This window comes from Bombus pascuorum, chromosome 10 (assembly GCF_905332965.1).
Source record: "Bombus pascuorum chromosome 10, iyBomPasc1.1, whole genome shotgun sequence".
NCBI classification, from domain to species: Eukaryota; Metazoa; Arthropoda; class Insecta; order Hymenoptera; family Apidae; genus Bombus; species Bombus pascuorum.
Genome location: NC_083497.1, coordinates 4,467,587 through 4,489,457, shown reverse-complemented (window position 1 = coordinate 4,489,457; position 21,871 = coordinate 4,467,587). Strand labels below are relative to the sequence as shown.

Below are 21,871 nucleotides of genomic sequence, written 5' to 3'. Positions count from 1 at the left end.
AATGAACGAGAAAAGGAACGAATAAACGAAAGCATGGCAAGTAGAATAGAACAGAAAAAAATAAGATAAAAAAAGTAGGAAAAAAGCAGGGAAGAAACAGAAAAATATAAAAAGAACACGAGGAGGTAGAGGGAGAGGAAAAATCCGGTGGGAGAAAATGTTTCTGGCACAGGATATAATGGACGCATTGCACACGAATATAATGAGATTTTACAGTGCAATTCACATAAAGCATTGGAAACAACAAAAGCTTTAGGGGCTGAAGGGGCGAACGGGGTTGGTGGGGGTTGAGGGTGTAGCGCGATAAAAATGCCTGCGCCTAAACACATTATTTCTACCGTATCCCGCGCTTTTGCTCTCTCTACCCCGTATTACCAACCCCCTTTTCATCCCTTCCCCTGATATACCGCGATCTCTGAATGCAGACTGTTACCCTTTACCACCACCACCACCACCAGCACCTCGAGGCCACTTGTTCGCCCTCTTTTTATTTTTTCCCTCTTTCATTCTTTATTTTTTTTCTTTTTTTTTTTTATATGTCTCTTACTAACTGAGGTTGGTTTCGAATATGCCATACAGACAAGCACGTGGAATCGGAGTTATCCCGCAGGATACGTGTAAAACGTGTCTCATTAACGGTGCTTGGGCACTCGTCACTTTCTTTGACGATGCCGATTACCTCTCGAAAACGCGGCGGTTACTCTTCGCGAAACACAAACAGCGGCGGCCCGGTGTGGTCTGGGCACATTTTTGATGATGGGAACAGGGATTTAAATGCTGATAATTACGCTCGTATATATAGCGCGGGGTAGGAAAAACGTCGGCACGGGAGGATCAAAGAGAGATACGCGACCCAGCCGCGCCTCGCGATCGGATGCGTTTTTCGCGTTTCGAGCAATCTCAATTAACTCGGTGAAAATAAAAAAAAGTGCATGTATATAGATGTACGGGGGAGCCACTTTTATTCGACTGTCCTCGATATACGCGTCAGACATTTCTCGAATGTTTCTGTTCCACGAACGTGATTTATGCACAGGCTCTATCGGTTTGGAAATTAAAACGTGAAAGCGTTCTGGATCGGCTGGTTACTACGAACATAAAGAGTTAAAGAAGTCATGTATAGCAATATATGGATATCATACGCGATATTTGTGGAGTGTAAATAGAAATGGTAAGTTCTTTTTCATACTAATATTTACTGAAAATTTTCTAGCATGTGGTACGACCAATTGTTATATCAATGAAATTATATTATTCAACTATTTTACCTCTATTTTTATTCATTTTCTCAATTGAACTAATCAGTTTCTCGATATGATATTGGCCTACTAACGCAAGACTAAAATGGGTTAATGATATCATTCATTCATTATCTTCAAACTTCAAAATTTACTAAATGAAAATCTAATATTACTACTATAAAATCATGTATAATTAATTGGTCAAAAATGAAGGAACCAATATAAAGGAAATAGATGATAGGATCTAAATTTTGGGTGAATCACGACGTCCGGATAGATCCGTCGGACAAACAAGTGCCTAACTCTATTCACCTGTTTTTTTTTCACCGAACCATTTCCGGACCTTCGACTCTGAATACCCTTTGAACGCTGTCCAATAGGGAATGGGACGCTTGAAAGCGAGCGGACAGCTACAGGGACCACGACAGACAGAGGGACCGCGGCAGACAGAGAGACACGAGTGCAAGAGAAACACAGAATAGAGAGAGAAAGGTGAAAAGCAGCGAAAAAGGGAAGAGAAACGATCGCGGATAGCCGGTTGACGAACAGAGACAGAAGTAGCAGGTGTAGCAGAGGAAGATAAAAAAGATTGGAGGGTGCGTTTTGTCGCGTCGCCGATAAATTTTGAATGCACCCGCCGGTGGAATTAGTAGCCTGTTGGGTAATGATCAAAAAAATTATAAACAAAAGATTCCACGGATGGTGAGCCTTTTTCGTGGATCAACGAGGCAAGCGGAGAACGCTTGGCGAAAAGCTTTGACGGTGGCACACGGTTCCACACCCGACCCAGGCTCCCGTTGCTGCCCAAACCTACCGGGCACACTATATTTAAAAATCGGCGCGCTCTCCCGGAAACTTTCTCTACAAAGGGTAGGGGCCAACCGTTTACATCGAGTTTATTAAAATCGACTGCTAGCGAAATATAAACCGTCAACCGGAACGTGGACGCGTTTGGGTTCCAACGGAGAATACCCCGGTTTCGTGTCCTTATCTAGCCGTCTCTGATTTCGATCGATATATCTATCATCGATATTGGTATTTAGAGTATTTAAAATCTGGATTTTTTACATATAGAATTTCGAATATTTGAATTTTAAATATGTGAAACTTTGAATATTTGAATATTTCACATTGAATTCTTGAAGCTTTTAATATATTGGATCTGTTGGCAATTGAACATTTGAAATATGAATTTTCAAAACATCTGACTATTGCCTTTGAATAACGAAAAAAGCTGTAGGCTTCGATTCGTTTCATCACTATTGCAATTTTTTCTATGTTAAAATATCTACCAATTGATCATCGTAAATTTCTATTTCAACCCATACAATCATAAAGCGATATAATCTATGTGATTGTTACCGCGACGACTCTATCTCGATCACTAAAATCCACTAATTCGCGCGTGCATTGAAACGAAAAGAAAGAAAGTACAAAAACTCAAACATCTCGCGTAAATAATGTTCCATGATAGAAAGAAAGCGCTATACGGGCAAGAGAAAACAAAAGGATACGTGAAAAATCAGAAAAAAAAAAAAAAAAAAAGAAAAAGAAATAAACCTATCGTATATCGATAAAAAGCACAGATACATAAGGTAGGCTTATCCGTAGCCTGCGTCAGCTTTCAAATGCGATTGATACGTACGGTGGATGATGCCGACGCCGGTCGTGCTCGTAAATCCGCCCACCAACGCTACAGACAGAGAGAGATTCATTATTTTTAATTAAACAAAACAATAATACGGTTATTAATTGATTAATTAAACATCACGTATGCATTACGTTGTTCCATCAACGGCCGCCGTCGGTTAATCCATCCCTTTTCGACCCCTTTCGGACGCTCGCCGTTTATTACGCCGACTTTTATGCTCGCGGACGGAGAGTTTTGCAGAAGCGACGCACGAAAGGGGTGGCACAGGGGCGAAAAGGGGATGCGTAGGTGGTGGTACAGGATCGGCAAAAAGGGGAGTGAATCGGGACGGGCAGGGGCTGGAGGCGAGGGGAGAAAAAAAATTTCGTTCGCTCGCTATCATTGTGTTTGTCCGGTCGGCCGTGATCGCGACGCGGGTTTTATCAATACCGCCGTTTTCGGCGGGATAATAGCCTGATTTTTTGCCCGCGTCGCCGCGTTCGCCACTCCTCATCGATCGGTAAATTTAATGAAGTTGTATCAGTTATCGACCCGCTCCGGTTTTTCTTGCAATTTTAGTAATTAATTTCTCGATTTAGCGTTGACGTCAGTGGAACATGCGCAACCTTCCTGACCATGTCTCTGTTAAATTTAAGGACAACCATCCCCCCTCCCATTCTACCATCCGTTTTACTAATAGCAATCCTAATAACAATCCCTTGTTACAATTTGTTTGTCAACGGTTTAGATTTGAACATTTCATTTTGATAGGATAGTAATTTATTGATGCTTTCAGTAAATTACTTGATTATTCTTCAAAAGAAAATTGATCAACGTTATTAATTGGAAAATGAAAAAAGGAGTATTTTTACAATTTGGAATTTATTATTGTTTGTACCATCTTCTTGCGATAAATGAGTTTATAAAATAAAATCATTTATTACAAAAACTATAATTGATCAGTTGATCTTCTGAGAGATTCATAAGAGCCTTTCAGAAGCTATACTGATTAACTCCATGAATTGAATATCAGAGAATAGTCACTGATTAATTCGACATACTGAAAAGAGGAGAAACGAATTTATGAAAATATGCAATGTCTTTGTTGGGATTATTGCAATTGAACATTAATTGTACACTTAGATAATAACATTGAAAAATTTAAAAAAAAATTATGTATTGTAAATATTAATTTCAGAATTTCATAAATTAACCCCTTCGCTGTAGAATCCATGTCTCGTCGTGCGCACAAAAGACTATAAGTTGTTAAGATTTATAATTGTCACGACGGTACATTAATCGTTATGTATTTGCTATTTTAAATATTCGATAAATAATTATATTCAAAATCTACAAGGAACGAATTTTTTTTTTAATTTTGTAACATAGTGATTATAGCACGCTACCGTTTTAATCTACAGTGACAAGATTAAAATGACCAAGGAAGAAGCTGCACCCTCGCGAATGTTCCTTTGCTTTTCCTACTAAATCGCATTATAATCTCTAGAGTTGGCAGCTTAACGAACGAAATTCTTTTTCTAACGAAAAAGGAAAAAGAGGAGACGTACAAAGAAACGACGGGAAGTCAATGTAACAAAGTTAGTCGAGCCATTCAAGAATATATATCCAGCAACACACCGGTAACGCTCGCGGCGTGCATCTAATTAACGTCGATCGCGACGGGTCGCCGACGATGCCGGGGTTAAAAACAGTGGAAAAACGTCGTTTGCGCCTTAATATCGTGGAAAACGATCACACGGCACAATGACGTTTGAGACTGTAACCAGCTCATAATGGCGGCAGCGGCTCGCCGTTGGCCGCGATAATAACATTAAGCTTTATTTAGGTGAAATTCAACTTTAAAACGTGACTCGCGGTAATTATGCGAGAGTGAAACAATGCCCGCTGGTGGCCTGGCCTCGCATGATATACGTCTGCGGGTTTTTGCAAGACAAAGGCGTTTTATATCGCGCGCATTCGCCGCCCGCAACTTGCACGCGGTTTTGTACCTTCGGCCGCGCGCGTCACAGGAAGTTTATGCACTTCACGCGCGCGCGCCTGCAACTCGCGCTACGTTTGAGAATTGCCATTACGAACAAAGCTCCTGCGTTGTTCTTTTTTAAATCACAGACTCTGTTCGGCCTGCTTTCGTTTCTAGGCCGGGATATTATGTTTAAGTGTTGAGATCTCGTGCGAGCTCCAGGTGTTCCAATTTATTGTTAATTCGCGGCTTGGATATTTTATGAGCAGTGTTTAGAAAATGGTTTATGGTATGTTAGAAATTTTGACTGTATTGTAAATTATATTTAGGTGTTAAGATTTTATGTATTAAATCACTGTGATGTAAGAATTAATTCAATAGCAACAGTTTGTTTAATCTGTTGTTTAATTCAACCACTAAATTTACACATTCACAAAGGAAATTTATAAAATAATAATTCTCAAAGACGAAATTTTTTATAGAAGAAAAGGTGTACCTTTTTGCATAGAGTAACAATCCGTATGTGATATATCAATACAAAAGATTTGTCTGAATTGTTGTTCTAGTGATTATGACGCAATACAATTGTATTTAAATCATAATATATTTTCGGTAGAAGAACGAAACTTGTTTGAATTACGCATAAAACAATCCCTTTATCTTGCAATACCAACTTTACTGTGTATAAAGCCATCTTTATGAGATAGAATAAACCTCCACGGTTCACATTCTGCCATTATCCCGATTGTAATAAGGATAGTAACCAATGTATCCTTCATTAAGATTTAGAACCATTTAAAAGCAACAGACCTTTCTTTCCTAATTAGATTTTGAGTATTTAAATACAAAACAACGAGATGTGTACATAAACATCGACTAATCTCTGCTAAGAATCCGAAACATTTTTTAATTTCATATGAAACGAATCTAATGTATTATCCTACAGCTCGTTGGCATTATTCGTATTATAAAATTTAATCCCAATTTCACTTTGCGCGAATATAATTTTTTGTGGGAAATATAATAAAAAGAAAAGGAATGTGAATCTACATATTGTAAACTGATAGAGTTAAAGCCCCTGTATTTCTCATTGTATCATTATTCCGATTATAATAAGCATAATAATAAATGTCTTTTACGCGACACGTTATTTGGGCAAGTTTGAAAGAACATTCTATGAATAACACGGGGTAAAAGTTCAGTTTAAGAATCTAGCTGGCAGATATAATGGGTTACCCGTTAAAAATCTGTCGGCAAAGGTGAGCAACAAAACGCGAAACAGGACATTTTAAATATGTAGTATTAATTCTACGCGGAATTATTATACTTTATCGCGGAAAAGTAATGAGGGAACCGTGAAAAAGTGTAACGAGTCGAGGGAAAAAAAGTCGTGTGTTCACCAAATTGTTGTCAAAAAAAAAGAAAAAAAAATCGCTTTCTTCCACGCGGTGGCGGTCGCTTTGCCGTTTGACTTTTCTAATTACGAATTCGAGCGTTCTATTGGAACGCTTTCGCGGAAGGAGTCGCAAAGAACGTGTCAGAAATTACGTAACCCTCTTTTATATTTTTCCTCTTTCTTCCCTTCCTTTCCTCCCCCTTCCCACTCTCTTTTTTCTTCCTTTTAATTGAAAGCGTAGCAACGAATTTAATTACAACGATGTCCATACAAAGTTTTCTTTCAAGCTGACTGTGAGCCACGTTAATTAATTACAGAATATAAATGCAACTTCTCGCGTTTAGTTACTTACGAGAGACAAAAAATTAATACGACGTAATTTCGATGAATTTCCCAAACCGAAAAGAAACGCGAGAGAGAGACGAAACATGAAGCAAGAAAGTCCAATGGAGAAACGGAATGTGAAAGAAAGTATATCGAAATTTGTAATTTTCTAGTAGAGATTTAGGCGAGTCTACGATTTAATTTCACTATTATCGCGATACTTTTACTTAAGCTGGAAAATACTGTAGAATCGGTGTATAACGCGAGCGGAACGGTGTACTTAGTCGGTGTTCAACAATCTCGCAATTACTGCTTGCAACGATAACACGTTTCAAAATAACAGCTTTTCACGCCGACCCTTCGACGAGCTAACAGTGTCGCTATTGTTAAGCAATATCCCTAATGCGGTGTCAATTCATAAATAGCCGCACACTAGCACGCGCTGTACGCACGGCTTGCTGGCCAATGCGACATTCCTGTAAATGACGACCATCGACGAGCCTGTATAACTGGACGTTACACGGCCAGCACATAAACGTTGCCTCCGCCAATCGGTGGACAGTAATTACGCGTTATGCGTTCGACAGCGATTCAACCCTTTGGTTGAAAAAGAAAATTTCGCGCCACACGGTAACCACCGATGGATAACGGTAAAATCTTCCTCGCGTTCCCCGTGCATTGTAGTTTTTCAAATAAAATGAATATCGAGATACTACTTTCCTATTAAATCGAAAATTACAATATGTATTCATAGAGCGTTGAACAAATGGAAGTATAAAAAGAAAAAAAAAGAAGAATGTCAAAGTTATGGATTAATAGATGAAATGAAATGGAATTCATTCGTGAATGTTTTTTATATATGTATTTTAATATATTTGGTAAGTATTAAACGTAGTAATTTAAGCGAATACCGTTACAATTCTATCAAATTTATATTATAATTCTGTGTTTTTCATTTTGATTTTGTAGTCATTCTTCCACCATTAATCTCCACCCTATCAAATTTATAATTCCTATTCAGCTTATCCAATTCCATCTCATTCCCAAATTATCTACCCTTATTTATCTTTATCTTACCCAATTCTACTCTAACTTTCTTATCTACCATATAACGGCGCCCTCGTCCCCCTAACCAATAAATGACACCTTCAGAAACCAGCCCTAATATCTAAAAAATTCACTCCTAACAAATAGAGTCCTTTAAAATTTCGTAAAGCGAAAACACGCTTATTTACTTCTGCTAGGCCACGATCGCATGGACGACAAACTAATTTCCAGTCTCTCGAAACCCTAATGGCCCAGGGCGCGCTTAATTCGCTTGGCCGCGGAAAAAAGTTAGACGCCGCCGTGTAGACGCGGACACGGCAAATTTGTTTATCGGCGTGCGAGTGTCGGGGGCATTAATACGCGGGGCGTCAGCGATAACCATTCTCAATATCCATAATTATTATCAGCGGCGGGAGCTGTTGGCAGCCCCAGAGCGAGCCACCACGTGACTCGTTCCCGTCGAAATAAAATGACAACGTTCATTTGCAAATGCACGAAAGTGCATTATTTTTATTGGGTTTGTTAGTAGCCGAATCGTCGGTGTACCAGCCGGCACGTGTATGTGTGTTGTCCAGTTTCGTTTTACGTATACAGGATACTATACACGTTAAAGTACGATGTATATGTGTCGCGGAGGGACGAGAGAAAGGGGGATGATCGGGTGCGTGCGAGCGCACGCGTCAGCTTCGTTCTACAAGCCGGCTAAAGGGAGTGTGACAGATTCGCTGGTGGAATACCGATGGATCGCTCGTTTTTTCGCTCTCCTTCATTTTCTTTCTCTCTCTTTTCTTTTCCTTCTTTTGTTTCTTTCTTCTTCCTCTATTCCCCCCCTATTTTTTAGTACGTTCTCTGTTTCATTTTTCGTTAGCACGGAAGAGCAACGAAAAACTGCGTCGATGTTTGGCAACGATCCTAGAGCCGAACGAATCGACGTGTCACAGGAATTTATCTTAATTTATGGAACGGCCGGCGGCGGCCACCGGAAGAATCTTTTTGTTCGCCGATTAATTATTCCCGGCTAGTCGACGTCGATCCTCGCTGTACCAGAATTTTAATAACTTTGTGCCCTTTTTTCGGCCGCCGCGAAAGGGGCGGTTTCTTCGGCCGGATGACGCGAAATTGATTGGATCGCGGTCGAAACGACACTCTGAAGGACATGTATGATCGGCCACCAAGGCGTATTAATCCGTTCTGTCCTGCAAATTTGTTCTTTTTCGCTTTCCTTCCGCCGTCAACGATTACAACCGTTGTACAAAGTTGATGAGATGTATGAATATTTTAAATACGCGTATACCATCGAGATTGCCGCGATGTTTTACGCGTAAACCATGAAACCTAGTTATTACCATAGAAAAGATAATGTAACTGACAGTTGTAAAACAAGTGCAACCCAAATTACCTGTAATTAACAGTGAAATAGTGACTTTCTAATTATATACAATTTCTTTCCCTCAACTTTTAATTATGATACATCGGAATTCGGTCTGTATAACTCAACTTTCTATACTGATTTAATTACAACTAAATGTTGCGCGATTATCAAGACGTTTTTACATTGTTCAGTCAACAAATATGTTACGGTCTCCCTTTAGCTTTCGGTATAAAAATGTACATAAGAATGTAGTTTTACTTAAAAGGTAACTTCACATATTTCAAAATATCGCATATGTATTTCAAAAGCGACACAATTCAAACAACTTTTCGAAAAAAAGTGAGAAATTATTTGGAAGCTTACAAAAAAATTCTTCGCTAAACACACAATAAGGACAAAAATAGACCGTAGAAAACAATGGACGAATATTATTTTCGTAATTCTTCATTCTTATCTCTTGAAATCCGTTTGATGATTTTGATATTCAACATACGACTAGATTACTTTAAGTTGCGACACTTTTGAAATACATACACATTTTGAAAAACAAACAAAATGATAGATAGGAGATGTTAACTAAGAAAGACAGTATATCTATGAAACGTTTCTTTGATTGGTTCGTTTGAACCCAATCGAACAGTTGAATTACACCAAACAGCCAGCTGTATGAGCTCTAGTGTCAACAATTGCATGACAGCTGGCGGAAAAACAAACGCGCGCAACGAGTGTGTCTCTTCACAACCAGCATTCCCATGGAAATCCGTTAATTGAACCAGTCTCGTTACAAGTTTTTCATAAAACAATCCCGCTAATCACGACGATATTTTCGCGAGCGTCGGTCGGTTCTCCAGGCGTAATTAAAAATTCGTACGACTGTTTGACTCGCCACAGGCTTTCGCGCGCAACCACCACGTCGCGACTGTAGGGCGTTAATAAACGAAGGGTGTCGTTGGAACGCGGTGAAAAAGCCACGAGTCACTCCACCTGGACGCGTCTACTCGCTGGTAGGCGCGTGTCGTGATTTCGAGAAATCCACCGGTTTTTACGGATTATCCTCGCAGGATACTGGCGATTCTGTGGAAAAAAGCCATAGCACGAGCGAGAAATCAACGAGAAAGCACGTCGCTACTTTTCGCCTCGGCTATGCAAATCGCGGGACGCGTCGATTACGCTCAGTTTTGGCGCGCAAGCTCGCAAACCGACGTCGCGTAGCGTAGCGTCGTGTCGTGGCATAAAAAAAAGAGAGTTAAGCGGAAAAGGAAATAAAAGAGGTGGTTTGCCTGGCTGGCCTCTGGACAGCCACGTAACACGGAGGAACACGATGGGGTGCACCAGGGTGGAAAAGGGGATCGGGGACGCGCAAAAAAAGTCGCGAATGTTGTAAAAATCCGGGACCGCCAATCGGGCGCATTGTGTCCAGCCGGCGAACAATACCGAGGGCGTTCGGGTGACTGGCGCATTTTCCTGCGAATTGGCCAGCATTGTTGGATTTTTCAAATTGTATTTCTAGCTTACGCAGCAACAAAAATTGCCTGTCGCCGCGTATGCCTTTTCGCGGCTTTGTCACCCTTCGATTTCGGATCGGTCAGCCTGTCTTTGACTTTTCTCGTCTGTCGTGTAACTCGAGATGTAACCATACAATCTTTACATTAGCGATAGATAATTATGAGATTTGTGGAATAATTGTTTGTAGGACAGTACCTTCTATTTCGGAAAATTACATTACAAAATTTTGAACTTCGAAAACTTAGAAATTGTTCCGTTGTATTATTTGAATGTAATGAATAGAGTACAATATGGAGAATACATCTATATTACACGAGCCATATGCGATAGATATACTAATTTAAATGTACAAGATAAACTCGTTCTCTCTAAATCTTTTACATTTATTACATTGCCTATAGCGTACATTGTGTATACAGAAACAATTTTTAAATGTATTAAATTTGCCTAATTATATAGTGGCGTTTATCGCATGCCATGAGTAATATCGCAGTACATACAATAGCCTAGTATATTATTCACTAAGGTCAAGTAGGATTACATCATATGTAACTTTATGAATTTTTAGTACTTTTAAATATTTCAAAAGCAATATTCATAAACTACAAACAATTTTATAAAATCAAACCAATTAATCAAAACGGATAATCATTAGAATTTCAGTAATTCCAACTAATTTCAAAAACAAAGTCAAACAGTCAGTTACGAGGAAACTGATCTCCAACAATCTTCAAAAGAGCAACGGACTAAAGAAGAAGAATAGAGTAAAAGAACGATCGTTCCCTGTTTACGAGAAGCAACGACTTCCATGGGATCGAAAGAAGCCCGACAAGAAATCCCACCGTCAAGCTCGCCACCCCCCCACGACAGTCAAACGCTACAACGGCCGCAGCCCCGATACAAGCAGACGCGGTACAGCCGCTTGTCTGCACCGGGCATTCCTAGAACAGTAATCTTATTAAATTTACATATTAATCAACGGATTTTAATTATCCCCAACCCCCGGCGAGCGAGAGAGACAGCGAGATAGAGCGGGAGTCGACGGCTTTGCCGAAGGAAAGGAGTGGAGGGCAGCGGTTGGAGAAGAGTGGTGGTAAAAGAGAGACGAACGCAAAGACAGAGAAGATGAAGGAGGAACGATAAGGGGTTGAACCGAATGAACAAAGATAGGCAAACTATCAGACAGAGATAGAATAAGTGAGAGTTGAAGGGAAACGGAGGTAACGTTGGAGATCGAGTTGAAAAGAGACGAAATATACAGTTAGATGGAGTGAGAGAAGGATATAGCGAAGTGAGATAGATGTATATATATATACAGGGGGAGAGGAAGAGAGACAGCTTCACCCTTGTGCGGCGGTAGCGGTAGCGGTGGCGGAGACCGAGCCAGCTCTCGTAATTTACATTAATCCAATAATTGCATGGAGGTTTCCTAATTAGAAATTCAAATGAGGTGGTGGCAGGCAGGCACAGCCAGCCAGGGCTACCAACTCAGCAGTGGGAGAACACCATCGCCACCGAGCAAAGTCCGTGCACATCGACGGCGATCGTACGTCGACTGGCCCTGGCCTAACACGAGTTCGGGCGATGCCAGGATGGGCGTTAAAAGCTACCGGAATTCTCGAAATTCGGATCCGAATAGTCCTGTTACGTATACCATCCGAGCTAATGCTCGCTTGTAGACGCCCCCGACCTACCTAAGCCATGCCTTTTAATCATTCTACCTAACCCGCACTCCTACCCCTCGCGGATCGAACCGTGTAAAAATTGAATCCTAATCTGTTTAAGCCTGGTCTGGATTAAGTTAGACGCCGAACACCTGGAAAGGATAGTTTCCTGGTAAAGAAGTAATTGGGAATAGTAGGCGGATTAACAAGGGAGCGTGATTATCATTTTTTATCAGGACGCTAAGTGTCAAAAATCATGTTGGAATATACTTAAGGTTGGAATATCGTAAAGGTAGGAGGAATATCGTTTTTTTATTTTCTTATCTATATCGAAAAGTAAAATTATGGATGTCAGAGATATGCCCTTTGAATGATCCCGGCTCAATCGTTTTTACTAAAAAAAATTGCATACTTATTGATAAAATTAATTATTTTTCTTGACAGGAAATATCGAAAATAGTGAATAAAAAACGAATGAAGTATTTAGAGGAAAAGTGGTATAAATAGCAGAAACAGTGGTAACATTAAACTCTAATAGAAAAATCGACGAATTTGTACGTTCGTAAATATTAAGATACATAAAGTTTGTAATTTTGGAAATTCATAAAAATATATTTTAGATAAATATACTTATTATTTGAAAAAAGAAATACACTTGTACCTCTGTCCCAATGAACGCCTCAAATGTTCGTTTAATTAAAAAATTTAAGCGGCTCTTAATAGTTCAGTTTAATCTCTATTTTCCCTCAAAATATTCTATTTTCTAAAAGAAAATATGAAACGCACCAAAAATTTCACTCAAAGTTAAAATATGTTCTTCAAGAGACAAGATCACTATAGTGTGAGAAAAAGATGCAACGACTATAGAAAAATCAAAGCAATAAAAGCCGACTCGTAAATATTTGAACCGATTAGAAAGGGGTCAGAAAGATTCAGTGGCCGAAAAGAATATCAAATTTATTTTGCTTGCCGATGAAAGAGTCGAAAAGGGGGGAAAGCGAAGAAGGTTCAGAAGCGAGAGGCATCGGACGAGAGCAATTTCAGCGCAATATAACGTTGTCCATTGGTACGTCCCGGTGCGTGTGGTCCTTTTGTTGTCCCCGGAGGGATCCCTCGGCAAACCTAACACGTCCCTAATATCGTCACAGGTTCGTCCCTCCGCCGTCAGCCAGGGCATATCATGGCACACGGTCGAACCGTCCCTGATAGTCCCAACGTGGTCGATTAGCGAAGGTGTCAACCTGTGAGTGCGACGCGTGCATATCATTTGCACGGGCTGTCGCTTATCGTCCGGCCTGCTAGTACCTCTTCTATTCATTTACAAAGTAATCTATAAAAATGATTTGCAAGGAAACGAAACACAGTGTATTAGTAATAAAGAGGCGATCAAGGATAAAGGTACGAAAAATAGGGATTCGAAGAAGAAGTTCTGTGTCTGATCAAGTCTGATTGTAATCCGTGCAATGATAAAGTGTAACGTTCCTTTGAGCGTGTAATAAGGGCACATTAGTTTTACGAGTACTACTCCTTGGGTAGAAGGAACCGCCTTTGCAACTTTATTCGTTATAATAAATGAGTACCCCACCTGCAGTCACAGTGGTTCTCATCTCAAGACTATTTAGATAATTGGCTCTAATCAGATTTTCTTATTCTAGAGATGCATACTAAACTTCGTTGATTTATTCTATCATGATATAAAGGTGCAGTAACGAAAGTCTTGTGGATTATGTAAGATAATCTACACGTCTATTCAGATCATTCGTTACGAGATTCTTCGTTTGTATCAAAAAAATAGGTCAAGGTCGCTTCTCTTTTAACCCTTTTCAGTTCTACTCTTCTTATAGAAAGAGGAATAAGTACATATTATATAGATTAGGTAAGAGAAAGGTCAGCCTGATCCATAAGAGAGATAGATAAAGTATATTACTAAAGATAGATGAAACTTTGGAATCATAAATGCTAGACAAGTTTGATAAATTTCACATGAATAGGTTTCTACAAATCATCAAACAAAATTCTACGTGTACAATCAAACTCTATCGACAGAATTTTCCAATCAATCCAATAATCGAAGAACAAACTACCCAATTCTTTCCAACTGATATCTGCAAAACCAATGGCAGACTTCCAAGCTCTGGAGCTCCCGGTCGCGCACTGATTCCAGGTCACCAAGGAGATCATCGTCTATTCCCATTGCGATAGGTCAGCCGAGTTTCGTCGAAGGAACTCCGCGTGCAATTATGATAATGGCGACCGTAGTCGAGTCACCTAACCCGTGCTAACTCCGTACGTTAGTTCTGGTAGTTCTGATATCGTCTGTGTTTAAACAGCCAGGCGGTGCTGCAGCAACCGTCGTCGTTGAAACGAAAAGGAGAGGGTTGAAAGGGGTGTAAAGGGGATGGAACAGCGAAGGTAACGGGAAGACGGGGGTGACAAGGGGCAGTAGGGAACAAGGAGGAAGGGTAAGAGTGAACCCAGAGAGAAGAGGGGGCAAGCTGGATGGCGGGGTACCAGGCTACGACGGCAAATCTACATAATATAACCAACTATTGTTCAAATAGACGGCGCTCCGCAGATTCAATTACCATTGTGATACAATTAATGTTGGGAATTTCATCAATTCGAGTGCCGGGCACGGCTCTTACATATGCATAGGAGAATCGAACGTGGTGCGGATTTCGTCCAAAGAAGAAAGTCGACGACAAATATTATTCAAGCAGCTTGGGCTCTAATCAGCCGTCAGGCTTCCTGGGGATTCCCTGTCCACGGATTGTCTCTCGATACTGTTGGACGATATTGGGCTTTGTGTGGTGATAGATGATCCCAGTGATTGAGGAACTGGTAATGATTATGTTAATTGAAGGAATTCGAGTATAGGATAATTCGAGCCTAGCTTCGAGTAGAAACAAGCCAAATAAATATTTTTGAGATTGTTCTTAAACATGCGATATATCGATGCTACTTTATTATAAATTCTGTCTATGAATCTCACGTTATATTTCTATAAAATTCTGTTGAAAATCTGCGTTTTAATTTTTCCGGCAAGAAGTAGAACTTTAACTATGGTCATAAGTAACGTATTTGTAGCTATAATTCCACTCTTCAACAATGTTTCCGAAGGATTTAATAAAACACCACTTTTATCAAAATTGTTCAACTTACTCTTAATAGTAAGAGTGCGACAGAACCATAATTTAAAATTTCGTTTACTTATTTTTATAACTTTATGCTAATTATATGTTACAGCATAAGTGATTCACTATACAAATTAGCACATTACAAATTAAAATTAAAAGGTGCCTTTGAAAACGAAATCAACTTTCTCGGAATTATAATAGAAATTATATTGTATTCAAAATATTAAATTAAACGGTCGTAAACTAATTATACAAATAAAAAAATAATGAATGGGACTAAATTAGAGAAATAAATATGGGCAAAAATACAGATGAGATTTAAGGAACGAAAGGATCTTAATCTCCCGGCCGAATCACCGTGGAGAATCGGGCAAACCGATTCAACTAACCCAGTGATATCGCACCGCAGAATTCCCCAAGCAACGTTCCTTGAAACATTAATCTGCTGCAGGTTATATAATCGACCCGTATTGCACTGTCGCCGGGGCTATATTCGACAATTATCGTTTTCACCAAACATCGCCATATTCCCTGGCCGAAATCACGATCAAGGTCTGCCCTCATCGTTATTACGCAAAAATGATAACGACGCGTTATTCAATTAGATTATTTTCATGGGACGCGTAGTAATTTCATTGCGTGCGACGAGCAAAGCGGGTGGAAAGCGAAGAGAGGATAGAGAGAGGGGGGAGAGGGTGATCAAACGTGAGGGGGTGGTATATGGGGAAAGGAGGGATGGACGAGGGAGAAGAGAGGAGGTTTTGAGTGAATTGGCGAGCTGGACACCAGAGGCGGGGCGATGTAGGCGCCACATCATTGCTGGACGTTAATCGCTGATATCGTTGGCCGAATTAAGTGGTATATCGAGAGCTTTTAGAATTAATCGTAAACCGACCGCGGCCCGAAAACAGATCGTTCGTATCACGACAAGCTCGTTTTAACGACCAGGACCAGAAATTGAGAGCCACTGGGCTCGCGGGCTCGCGTGCACAGATCCATATAAATTCTAATTCCGCAATCAGCGGTATCCAAGATAGTTCTAGGCCGATCCTGCCCGGCTAATTCCAACTACCTAACACCGACTCCGCGCCCTACCCCTAACCTTCTTATATTTGCCCGACAGTTTATAATAGCCATAATCAACGGTTATACCAATCCCACGATAATAATTACCGAGGAGGGCCGGCTGAAAGTTTCAGCCGCGTGTGTGAACTCTCTGCCGTGTCTCGTGCAGCTAATTCAACCGGCACACGCGTCGTCGCCCTGGCCCGTTTCTAACTTCTTCGGTGATTAAATTTCATTTCGACCGCTCGACACGGACTGGGAAAGAAGAATACACGAGGCCGGTCGAACAGGGGGCAGATGGATTTACACGGTGTATAGCAGAAACCGCCACGTCGAAATGACCGGCATGTGCCGGGTTAATAACTTTTCCAACTATCGATTCCATCGCAACTGAATGTCTTATTACGATGCGACTGACCTTCTGGCAGGGCTTGATGGTGAATAGTTCAATCCATTCGAAGCCGCGGATTTATCGTAAGACTTTTACGAATGGCAGATTTTTGTGGTTTATGTTGGAAGAATAAAATACGTGGCCTGGGTCCTCCTGTACAATTGAAAGTTACCAATTCGATGCTCCTAGTGAGATATCACAAGTCGTAAGCAACAAATTATTAGCATTAATATATTTTCTTGCATAATAGAAACAAATTTAGTAATACAATGAATGAAGTTTTACATACACGATTAATTTTGCATGTTATAAATCAATTGATTAGTATGTTTGGCATAAAATTGTACAAGAATAGTTCGCAACTTTGACTTATAATCTGTCAGTACACTAATATTATATTGTTAGTTAGTAGATTATTCTGTAACAGAGTGCTGTCATAGACTTGAGTTACATAAAGAGACTTAAATAGATAAATGACATACTCAGTACGTCATCGACTTCGAACAGCTTCGTGCAAAATTAAAATAAAACACCGACGAATAATTCATGAAACTTTCATGAAACAATCCTAAGTCAACAAATTACTACCTAACGTTTCCTTAATGTATATTTAACGTATAATAATCTTTCATAAGAAAATAATAGCTCTTCCAGAGACGATTAAAATAACAATTATACCAACGAATACAATAATCGTCACAGGTTGAAGAATATTCTTACATTCACAAAACATACACTATCAATCATTAGTATTAGTAGGTATATAATAATTACTAGTAGATACAAGTTAGATAATGCTATTTCTCATTGCTTTTCTTTTCTAATTATTTTCTTACAAATGTATCCCTTCATTCGCATCACGTGTGCCTTACCATGGAAAATAGTAAACGAAGTAAAATTTGTTCAAGTTTCTCAATAAAGTAACGTCGAGCAAGTGTCCTAATACATATGGCAAGCGGTGTAAACAAAAAGAGAGCACGGCTTACAATGACGGTGGAAAGGACACGTGGACCTTGAATTATCGAAAATAGGATGGATCGATTCGAGTCGAAACTAGCCAAGTTTACTAGACACTTTGGTGGGGACGAAGGGAGCAATTTTCGCCCCCCCCATCGTCCTCTGCCCCCCCCCGCCCCCCTTCGTCGGTCTCCTAGAATAATCGATCGTATAATTATCGTGATGTACCTGCTAATGCCGCGAAAATCAGCCCCTCGCAACGTCCGCTGTGCCGTGCAGACGGCGGGTTAAGCGTCGGTAGTAGGAGCACATGGTAATTATATCACCGACTAATGGATATAGTTAATTGCTAATTATGAGGCCTGCCGAATGATCGATAGTACCGTGAGGCATCGCGTCCCTCCCCCTTACCGATCTGTTGGTTAGAAACGACAGGGAAGGGCCGGGGGATTACCAAGAGTGTCATTCTGGCCTACGCTCCGCTACCCTAAGCCGACTCTGTTCGTTCTCGCTCTGTAAATTAGGCTACGTTCGCTGATGATCAATAATTCCAATTGATAAACGATCTCTGACGGTCCTGTGGAATTCTCAGGCGCCTTAGAATATCGTGATTCATCCAACTTCTCGTTTATTCCGATCTATTTTGATCTATCACGCTGATCGATTTTAGTTGTGTGCGTTTTTTTGAAGGGCTGTTGGTTTCTTTCGGATATTTCCAATTGTTTAGATTTTCGATATTTGATAGAATAAGATTTATACTGTTGGTCAAATGTTTGGAGTTAGTACGTGTTCTATTATTTATAACACTTTTAATTAGATGGTAAAAATGTCAAATTACCATTGTATTAGCTTGGAAAATCTTTTAGATGAAAATATATTGGTGGAAGAAAAAGTATTCTTGATATTTGCGATGTTAATGACAAAGTTAAGAAAGATTCTATGTACATATAGGTATAACTGAAGAAGGATCCCTGACCCAAAATTTTCGATTGGTTGTAGATAATAAATGGAAGTACTTCAGAATTAGAGTGTTTTAACTTATGGGAATTATCTGGGAGTTTATTTGCAGTAGCATAATAAAAGTTTGCGAAATATTTGTGGAATGAGATTATATGGAAATTATACGGATAGATGAAATTTTTTTATGATACTTGAAGCATCTTTTCCTAATATGTCACGTATCGGAAACCTACATTGTCATCCTTACAGGAACGAATCATGTGATACATCTCAAACACCAAAAGTCAATATCGCTACTTTATGCTTATTATAAATATTCTACAATATAGAGATGAACAATGTGAACTTATATAAAGACATATTTCACCACTCTCGTACGTTATGCACATAATCGAAGAAGAAGTTAAAAGTGAGACACGAGGATAGGTGCAAAGGAATAGCTCGTAAAGCGAATTGCCGCCGACTAGGTGAAAACAAGTCAAAGGAAGGAACAATGTTAACCTTCGCATCCAAGAGTCGTGACTTTATTAGATCGTGTTGACGTAAAGCCTTTTCGGTTCGCAAAGGCTAAGTCACGCGCGGCTCCTCACCTCTTTCACGTCGAAATCTAACGCGTGTACGAGCTCTCGACAGTGGGATGAGTAACAAAACTGCCACAGGGCGTTCAAGATATCGGGAATAAGAGCGTCGGGTCTTTAGATTGGAACAACGTTGTGAAACTCTCTCTTGCCAAAAATCAAAGACATGGAAATTAACACCTCCGTGTCTTGTGTCTAGGCGCAACGACGAGATTAGCTAATTCGATTCAACATCGTGGCCCAAGGACTCCAGCCGACGATAATTATCCGCTGGTGCCACATCAACGGCCATAGATACGGTTCGAGGATCTTACGATGAATATCTCGTGTTTCAACGTAGCTATTTTTCATAAAATATTAAGTTCAGTCTTTTAGAACTTCATAAAATTTTAGAATTCTATGAAATATTCTTAGAATCTTAGAAACTGTTTGCTAATTAATTCTCTTCATTATTGGTTGGCTCATTTTGTATTTCAGAATTTTATAGGATTCTAAAATTCTTCAAAATGTTCTTCGAATTTTAAATACTTTTGTTAATTAATTTTCTATAATTGGGATGGTTGGGTGTATGCTTATTTGAACTTCCAAGATTTTACAAGACTCTAAAAGATTCTCCGAAATATCCCTCGTATCTGAAATGTGTCTGATAATTAATGATAATCCTCTCTGTAATGGTTGTTTGAATATTTGCGATGGAATGGATGCTTAATTGCTTGCAACGCGAAAGAATGATTGACTAGAGTTTGTCAGATTTTTTAAATTTCAGCAAAGTTTCTATATGTTCTCTGAATACCTCTTAAACGACTACTTAATAAAATTTCAGTTGCAAAATCTCATGTTAAACGATATGAATCTCGTGATTCCAGCAACTAAACGCTAATTAAACCGTTCTTAACAATTTTACGCATTTTCCTCTATAAATTCCAACATTCAACTTCATGCAATTACAAATAATTAACGTGACACGAGAAAACCGAACAAAGAATCAACTAATCTCAAACAACACTTAAAAAAAAAAAGAATAAAAAAGGAAAGAAATAAGCAATTGTCTGTTGAACTTCTTTATCGAGTGAACATTTGATTTATAACTCGGCGTTGGAGGAAGACAACGGGAGTACGTCGTAATTCGTATAAGGAATAACATTATTCCGAGGAGGCTTATTATACACGGCGACCGATTTCCGCGCAGTCCTTGAGTTACACAATCCGGAGCCAAGTAAGATCATTAGCAGATGCCTTGGTGTTAATGAGCGTAATTCTAGATGTTCCAACGATACTGCCAGCGCTCTCGCGGTTCTACTGCTAAGACGATTATTCTAGCTGCGTTACCCCGGCTACGCCAGCCAAGACTATGGTCATAAGTAGGTACTGGTCAATATAGTTCGCGTGGAAAAAGGTTAATCGGTACCGAGGTTTCTCCATTATCATCGTCAAGGTTATGAAACGTGACTATCAATGTCGAATCAATTTTCATTCGGTTTGCTCGCCACGAGCTGAGCTCTCATACAGTGCTCTACAAAAGTTTCTGATTAGACAGACTTTTCACTTTACATTTCAAAAGCAATATTGGAGAATTTGAACACGTTAAGGGCGTTAATGCGATATTTTTATAACGCAATTTCTTTTTCAATCATCGTTTATATTATCGAATTTTGCTTTTTAATATCGTAACTACGAAAGGGAATTCTAAGAATTCTATAATTCCGTGAATCTCCCAAAATAATTTTCTTATTCGGTTTTGAAATTAAATGTGTTTTTCATATTGGTTTTTATCATATTCGTCAAAATTTTCAAGATTTTTGTTGTCTTAATAATTATGCCACATATATTATATTATACTATTGGCGGTTATTTTCACTTTCAATTACGTTACATCGAAGTCCTTTTATTTAATTATAAAGTGACATTAAAATCAAGAAATCAACAAAAATGTACTTATCGTGTCTTTTTTTAATCTTCAATTTTTAAAATGGGATATGTATTTCCATTTATGTAAGACCCTTCTCGCTGGGAACTTTTGCATACTACTGTATGGAGATAAACGAGAAAAAGAGACGATGAATTAATTCGCTCGGCATTTTTCATTGTAACCCCGAGTCGTAACACACTCGAGTCGTAATAACATCCCTACTCTGTTTTCTCCTCGTGCGATTCTTATCAGAAATTGACGATCAAAATTGCATTTGCGTCGTATTTATAGAATGTCGTATGTATGATACATGTATGTGCATGTATAATTTAACCTGTTTCTACTTGGGGAACCCATTTATTTGCGCAAGTATTTTAACTCGCGACCTGGTAAAGCGTATCGATTAATTAATGTCTTCGCCTTTCATCCAAATTGATTTCACGCGTGTACATTTTAGTCAATGTGTGTCTTCTATAGTCCTTTGTGCTGTACTTTGTGATGTGAATCTCGGATCTTTCGAACGTATATGTAAAATAGTTATCTCCGATTTTGTTTATTATTCGATATTTTAGAAACGAAATAAGGTAAAGTTGAGTAGGTAATTTTAGAGAAGATTATTAAAATTCCGAGAGAATTAATATTAAACAATGAAAATGTTGAACATCTATTAGTATTATAAATACACGTAATATGATCATATCTATCGGTATGGG

At 39.2% G+C, this 21,871-nt stretch overlaps 1 protein-coding gene across 4 annotated transcripts in view; it reads right to left on the bottom strand.

Moving 5' to 3' along the window:
* The window catches only part of LOC132911214 (POU domain, class 6, transcription factor 1), a 211,163-nt gene that overhangs the window by 51,529 nt on the left and 137,763 nt on the right, over positions 1–21,871 (bottom strand). For 2 of the 4 annotated variants that reach the window (XM_060967661.1, XM_060967658.1), the window contains exon 3: positions 2,887–2,934. The exons of the other annotated variants lie outside the window; for them this stretch is intronic. In XM_060967661.1, the coding sequence (XP_060823644.1) occupies positions 2,887–2,934 (48 nt within the window). The remainder of the gene's footprint in view (positions 1–2,886; positions 2,935–21,871) is intronic. 4 annotated transcript variants of the gene reach the window in all.